This window comes from Condylura cristata, unplaced genomic scaffold (genome assembly GCF_000260355.1).
Source record: "Condylura cristata isolate star-nosed mole 26May11 unplaced genomic scaffold, ConCri1.0 scaffold00007, whole genome shotgun sequence".
NCBI lineage: Eukaryota > Metazoa > Chordata > Mammalia > Eulipotyphla > Talpidae > Condylura > Condylura cristata.
The window spans coordinates 33,741,974-33,749,239 of NW_004567108.1; the positions used below are offsets into that span (position 1 = coordinate 33,741,974).

General features: G+C 39.8%; 1 protein-coding gene across 1 annotated transcript in view; it reads right to left on the bottom strand.

The window, feature by feature from the left end:
* The window catches only part of CMYA5 (cardiomyopathy associated 5), an 81,318-nt gene that overhangs the window by 40,009 nt on the left and 34,043 nt on the right, over positions 1-7,266 (bottom strand). The window contains exon 3 of the mRNA XM_004678437.2: positions 121-7,266. This exon is cut by the window's right edge and continues 9 nt beyond it. Within this exon, the coding sequence (XP_004678494.1) occupies positions 121-7,266 (7,146 nt within the window). The remainder of the gene's footprint in view (positions 1-120) is intronic.

A 7,266-nucleotide genomic window follows, 5' to 3' on the forward strand; every position in this document is an offset into this window, starting at 1 on the left:
TAGAATGTAACTATTACTTTATGCTTAAGGATGCATGTATCAAATATCATCCATATTTTCAACTGTGAAAAGAAATTAAATGTATATATATATAATTTATGTGCTTTAAAATCTATTTACCTTTACAGCACTTATAGCTGTGTCAAGCGTTGAAACCTCATGGTCTTTATGGATGTCAAGTAGCTTGTCAGTGGCAGAAATTGGACATTTGCAAGTGCAGCAATATGTATCTGTTTGGGACTCTTTCGATTCCTTTTGCTCCTTCTCCGTTACCAAAGCTGACGATAACTGGTCTTGTTCTGTTCTCTCTCTGCCAAACTCTTTCTGTTCAGCAGACATACCTTGCTCCATCTCACTCACAAGTTCATTTTCACTGATGTGTTCAAAGCATTCCTTTCCTGGAGATAAGACATCTTCAGACAATGGCTCTGAATGTAGTTCTTCTGATAAAATTTCTTGAGTAACCACTTCATAATTCAGGGATTCAGCAAATTCATACTCATCCTGAACAGGGCTATTGTGGAGCCTGTCACTTGGCTCAGATGAAACCATTATTTTAGATTCTTCTTGCAGTGTTTCTTGAATACAAGTTGCACCAGATGCAAATTCTGCCTCTGAGAAAGACACTTGCACTGGGGCGTTCAGATTGACCTCTGTACTTGCACTTTCTGCATCATTACTCTGGCTGCTCGGTTCATCTACTCTCTCCATGACATTATTGGTGTCTTCAAATGGAACTGCATAGCTTATCTTCTGGGTAACTATTCTGACTTCCTCAGTGATGGGAATTTTCCTCTGCATGGCTTCGTTGTCCAGGGTCTCCACATCACCCACAGATTCTCCTTCACTGTAAACAGATTTCTGCTTCTCTTCCAGACTCTTCTTCCCCCAAATAACTCCAAAGTTCCCCCCAATTGTTCCTTCTGAAGTGATTGATTGCTGTGAATCATCCTTACCAGCTGGTATTTCTTCCAGACCCTGACCTTGGTCCCTTTGAGTTACAGATGTGTCATGAAGAAAGTCATCTTTCAGTATGTACTTCTCAAAATATATTCCTGTTCCATCATCAGTGTCAGAATTTCTGCTAGGAAATGATGCCTCAGAATTCACACTGTCACCTTCAGAAGCTGTCTCCCCTTCTTTCTTTTTATCTCCAACTGCCTCTTCATACAGGTCCTTGTATAAAAATGCAAGTGCAGGTGGTTCCTCAAGAAGTTCAGGATTAGTGGCCTTAACCGTGGTAGGGAAAATCTGGGTTGGTGACAAAACTCCTTCTTCTTCATCAAACAAAGGCATACCAGGTGACTTTGAGTTCACATCTCTATTTATGCTCTTTAGAGCAATTCCATCAGCTGATTTTTGAATATCTGAAGACTTTTGGGCCTCAGGGTGAGGTACTTTACTCTGGTCCTCTTCCATTCCATAAAAACTTTCATCCAATTTCACCAAGTCATACTCACTTTCTAGGGCACTTTCCTCTGAACTTTCTGGGAAAGAGATAGCCTCTTCTGTAATTTCCTTTGAGTGTTCTGCTTTAACATTTAATTTCCATGGAGCTTTCTGTTTTTCTGTTACTGGGGAGATGTTATAATCAATCAATGTATATTTTTCAAAATAATCCTCTTCACTGGGAATTGTAGGTTGATTAAAAGCTAAGTCACCAGTTTCTGACTCTACAGCTATTTCCTCTTCTGTATCACAAATTTCCTTTTGTTTCTTTTCTTTCAATGGTGTATCTTTTTCATCAGATTCTTCTAATTGATGAGCAACTGCCTCATTATCATGGAACTGCCTAGTTTTAAATGAGGCCTTCTCTTCCAAATATTCTAACTTATCTTTCATTTGTTCACTTTCTTCCTGATCGACTGAAGAAATAAATGCAGGAGCATGAACATTCAGTATTTCACAGCCTTCAGAAATGATACTGAAGGCACTCTTTTGATCTTCTGAAAGTCCAGCTGGCTTACTAGTCACTTTAAAGTCTTCATCTTTCACATGTGTGTCTTCAGGCTCTGTGGATATTTCTCTAGTAGAAACCACTTTATTCGCATTGGCTGTTGATGTATGAGCTATAAATTGAGTGTAATTGCTACTTGGCACAGAGTGTGGTTCATTTCCATGGGCATCTTCTATAGCCTCCAAGTGGCTCTTTGAAACAAGAACAGATTGTTTAGGCATTTCAGATGTTTGATCTTTAGATGTTTGAATGGTATGGACTGTGTTCCTTTCTAGAGTACTTTCTGCCTGTGGCATTTGTTTCTTCACTGTACTAATTTCTGGAGAATCTCCTGAAACAAGTGTTTGTTGTTTCACAGGTGATACCAGATATGGATGTGTTTCTATGCTCTTTGTTTCATCCAAAGGATGATCAAAGATCCTTTCAGATTCCTTAGATTGAGATCCTTGTCTCATACTTTCTTCTGTGATATCTAAAGAACCCCAACGTGGTTCTGGCACTGTGTGTTGTCCCTTTTCTTCATTGTGACTCACTATTGACCTACTTGACTTTTCCAGGGCCAGATTTCCATCCTTAGGTAAAGAGTGGTCGTCTATTTCATGAGGATAAGGAAGATCCACTGGAAGGAAAGTCTTGGCTTTTTCCACCAACACTTTATTTTCTTTTAATGTGTGTGGTTGGGTTTCTACTGACTTTGTTTCCCTGATTTCCAGGTAAGCTTCTGAAATCCTGGCTTCTGGTTTTTCAGTAATTGATGTAGTTTTATATTCACTAATGCAGCCTTCTACATTCACAGAAGGCTGAATTTCCTGCTGTGTCTTTCTTTCTGAAAATGTGTACAACTGCTTTTCTTTTTCTTCTCGTATCTCTTCCTTGATAATTTTGTATATTTCTTTGTGATCTTCACTTTGATAGGACTGTTGCAGCACAGCTGCAGTTTTTGTGTCTTCCAATTTCACAGGGCTAGATGTATGTGTAATTTGTGACTGTTCTATTTCATTATTATCTCTACACTGTAATGTGGCCACAATTTCTTGTCTTTCTGCCAACATCTTCTTTTCTGCCAAGGAATATGATCTGGTTTCCAATTTATCTTTCTCTTCAGTTGGACTAACAGACCTGAGCTTTATTTCCTCTTCGGAAATTTTTAAGGAAGTAGGTTTTGGCATTTCTTTCTTAAGTCTGTCTTCACCAAAATCAATTAAACTGCCTTTAGATTCTTCTGCTGGCAAAGTTACTGACTCTGGCTTCTTAGATTCCTTTGTGATATTTTCACTTGTGAAGCTAGATGAAGCTGATTTTGGCTCTTGTGGCACCTTATCTACTGCATCAAATGAAAAGGGTGATTTTTCTTTTTGATCACTTCTTGGCTCTCCCTTAAGAATAGAAATATTCCATTTAGATGGAGGAGAGATTCCTGGCACCTGCACTCTTTTACTATCACTGACATGAAGAGGAACAACATTTTTGGTTTCTTCTATTATGGATTTCTCACCCATGGGGGAATAAGATTGAATCCCAAGATGCTTCTCACCATCAGCAGAAGTAATTACTGAATTTAAGTCCATTTCCTTTGAATAGTCTTGTTCTTTTTTCCCATAACCTTTAGTAGACACCTCAAAGTTGGGATATGACTGTTGTGAAACTTCTACATTTGCTGAAAAGGTATCCTTTTCTTTAAAGTCTTGACTTTCACCAGATTTCACTAAAGTACCTTTGGCTTCTTTAGTAGTTTTGAGTTTTTCCTCTGGTAATAGGTGATCATCTCGTTTCTTGGTTGCATTAAAATCTTCAGCAGCTGATTTAGGTTCCATAATAGTCACTGCTTTTTCCACTGATGGACTTTGCTGAGTTTCCAAATCTTTTTCAGCAACTTTGTTATCTGTAGTAGTTGATCTAAAAAACAAACTGGACATCCATGATGTGAAAGATGAAATTCCTTTCTTTCCTGTGTCTTCAGAAAAGCTTTGCTCATTTGCCTTCGGCCCCTCAGGCAGTTTTTGAGGCTCCTCAGGGGACTCTGGAAGTTGTGCTTCATTACCTTGGCTTGGGGAGAGAGGTTTTATTTGGGGGGGTATTTTCACTTCAGGTTTCTCCCTCTCATTTGTTTCTTCTATGCCTACTGACTGAACAATTTCTGAGTTTTCTACTGGTTTCTCTCCAGGTATAGGAGATATATCCTTTTGCACTTCTTTTTCATTGCCCAATGCAGATTCTATGTCCTCTGCCAGGAACTGGGGTACTTTGGGAGGAGAAGGAGTAATTTCTGATTTGTACTCTTCCATTGATGAACCAGACACTGGTTTTTGAAAGATTCTTTCAGGAGGGAATTTAATTTCTTCCTGGCTGTCTTCTTTGTAAGATCTTGAGATGTCTGGTTTTGCTTTCTCCAATATCAAACTTTCACTGCCCACTAAAGAATGGCTCTCCTTTCCTTCTGCTTCACTTCTCTCTACATTTCCTGCTGGACCTAATGATTTAGGTTTGGGGACTAGCCTTATTTCTTCAAAAGAGTAAGTTTTAGTTGATGAGATCTCTGTGTTATCACTGGTGGTATCAAGAGTAGATACTGGTTTTTGTAATGATAAATGAGATCCTTCTGCAAAAAGTGGTAGAACCTGCTTTGTGGTTTCAGCTGTATGGTCTTCCTCTGACAGAACAGACTTGAGTGATCCTGTCATCAGATCACTAGAACCAGAGGTACCCAGCTGCACAGGTGGTAGTAGTCTTTCTTCACGATGACTCTCTAGATCTTGTTCAGGCTTGTCTAGCATCCAGTTTTCATTCTTCAGAGAAATAAGGCCCTCCTTTATTTGTGTTTCTTTAACATCTCTCTCCACTGCCTGTTTGCTCTTATCATCACTGAGGGTAGATAATACTGGAACAATCTCTTCTGATGCAAAATTTCCCAGTTTAGTAGGATTCACCACTTCCTTATTTTTGTCTTTTGGCACTATATGTTTGGGTGCAAGTGACACGTTTTGTGAGGAAGGAGGTTCCATTTCCTTTTTCTCCATCTCATCCCCTAAGTTGAGTGAAAGCCCACGTTCATGTCTTGATATCTCTGAGGCAGACCTGGTGTTCTCTTTCTGTGATGAAACCAAACATTCAGAGTCAAGGACTGCAGAAAATGAAAGTCCGTGTTCTTTCTCCCCCCTTTCTTCCTTAGATACATCTAAATGTGGAGAAGGTAATAGTTGGGTTATTGGCATCCCAGGTTTGAAGTCCTCAGCTTCTACCTCTGATAAAATAGAATGCTCTGACATAGGGAATATGTTTGCAGGTGAATCAAATGTAACTTCTCCCTCTGCTTCTGACCAAGTTGAGTGTTGCTGTGTAGCAGTGTCACTGGGAGAAGAACTACCTTTACTTGCTCCTTTCTCTTTGAGAACTGAATGTTCATCTGTAGATGTTACTGTTGCCAACAAATCCCTTTCTGATTCACTCTTTCCTGCTTTTGTTAAGATTGGATGTTCTATAGAACTGGATGAATCTTCTGGGATTTCTTCTTTTGCTAAATTTGTTAAGCTTGGGTCTTGCTTAGTTACAGATGTGGTTATTGAAGAGCTGGTTTGAGTTTCTTTCTTTGTTTCTTCTGACAAAGGTATAAATTTTGATGCAGGTGGTCCATGTTTCATTACATTTTCCACTCCTAAAGAGGGTGAATATAGCTCTCCAGCTGTATCTGTCATCTTAGAATCAGCTTTCACCTTTGCTTTCTCTGTTGATAAAACATCAGGTCCAGAAAAAGATGTTTCTTTCAGAGGTGAAAACGACTTTATTACTTCAGACTCATTCTCTGACAACATTCTCTGTTCTAGTTCAGATGAAATGGTTGGAGCTAAATTGGGTTTGACATCCTTCTTTGGCTCATCTACCAAGTCAGGCAGAATTGAATATTTCATTCCAGACTCTGGAACATTTGGAGGCTGAGGCTCCATTTCTTGATCCTGTGATACATGTGCAGTAGCTTCTGCAGAATCAGGCACAATTTCTTCTTTACTTTCAACTTTTAGCAAATCCATCTGTTCATTTGCAGCTTTTGGAGCAAGTGATGCTTTGGGTTCTTGTTCTTTCTTAATTGCATGAAAGTAATCTGGTGACACTGAACTTTGAGTTGCAAGTTTGGGATCTTCTTTTACCGTGGATGATTGTGCAGGTAAAGAAACAGGTGTTGCAGATACTTGTGACCCAGTCTCAATTTCTTCCTTCTCTGATACTCCAGTTAAATCTTGTGGAATCAAATCTTCAGAATCAGGCTCAGATGTTTGAGTTCTCAGCTTCTGTGACAAAATGAGATACTCAGAGACAGATGTTGAGGTTGCTTGAACATCTGGCCTAATTTCTGCTTTCTCAGCTTTGTGCATTGAAGGCGGCAGACTTGCATCTTCATGTACAGATACTGAAGAGGAAGTTTCCACTTTTTGTTTCTGTGATGAACTGAGATGTTCAGGTACAGGTGTAGCAGCTGCTGGTGTGATTTCTTCATCTGCTTCTGAAAAGCCAGAATATCCTGAAGCAGACATTGTAGATAACAGTGAATCAGGCTCAAGTTCACTTTTCTTTGCTCCTGAGATTCTATATGGTGGAATTGAAACTTGTGATGCTGAGTCTGGAGAAAAAAGCTCAGCTTCAGTGTCTTCATCTGATAAAATAGTGTGTTCAGATGGTGATGTTAAATATATTGGAGAATCACTCTCAATTTCTCTTTTCTCTGTCTCCCTAGTCACATAGGGTGAATATGAGAATTCTGATGCAAATGCAGAATCTGGAGAAAAAGGTCCAATATCTTCTTGCTCTTCTTCTGAGAAACTCACAGGTGAGGAGATACCTTTGAGATTTAAAGATCTTTGGTCAGTTTTTCCTTCTTGTGATTCTGGTGTTGCATATGGTGGTACTAAAAGTTCAGAAGCAGAGGTAGAAGAAGGTGTGTATCGTTCCATTCCTACTGTCTCTTCTTCTGATAGAACCACTTGTTCAGGGAGAGTGGCTGAAAATGGTAGAGCCTGGAATTCAGAGTTCACCTCAGCTGTGTGAGGTGGAACAGTGTGCTCAATTTCAGGGGCCACCTCCGAGGAAAGCAACCCAGTGTCTTCCTTCTCTCCTTCTGACAGAAGCTTGTGCTCAGAAGCACCTTTTGATTCTAGCGGGGCTACATCTTCAGTTATTTTCTTTGAGGATTCCTGTGTTGCATTTCGTGGAGCTGCAGTTGGGGAAGGCAATGTTGCTTGTGGTGCATGAAGCCCGCTTTCTGAATCCTCATCTTCAGGCAGGACCATGCGCTCCAGTGTTGCTGCTGAAAACAGTGG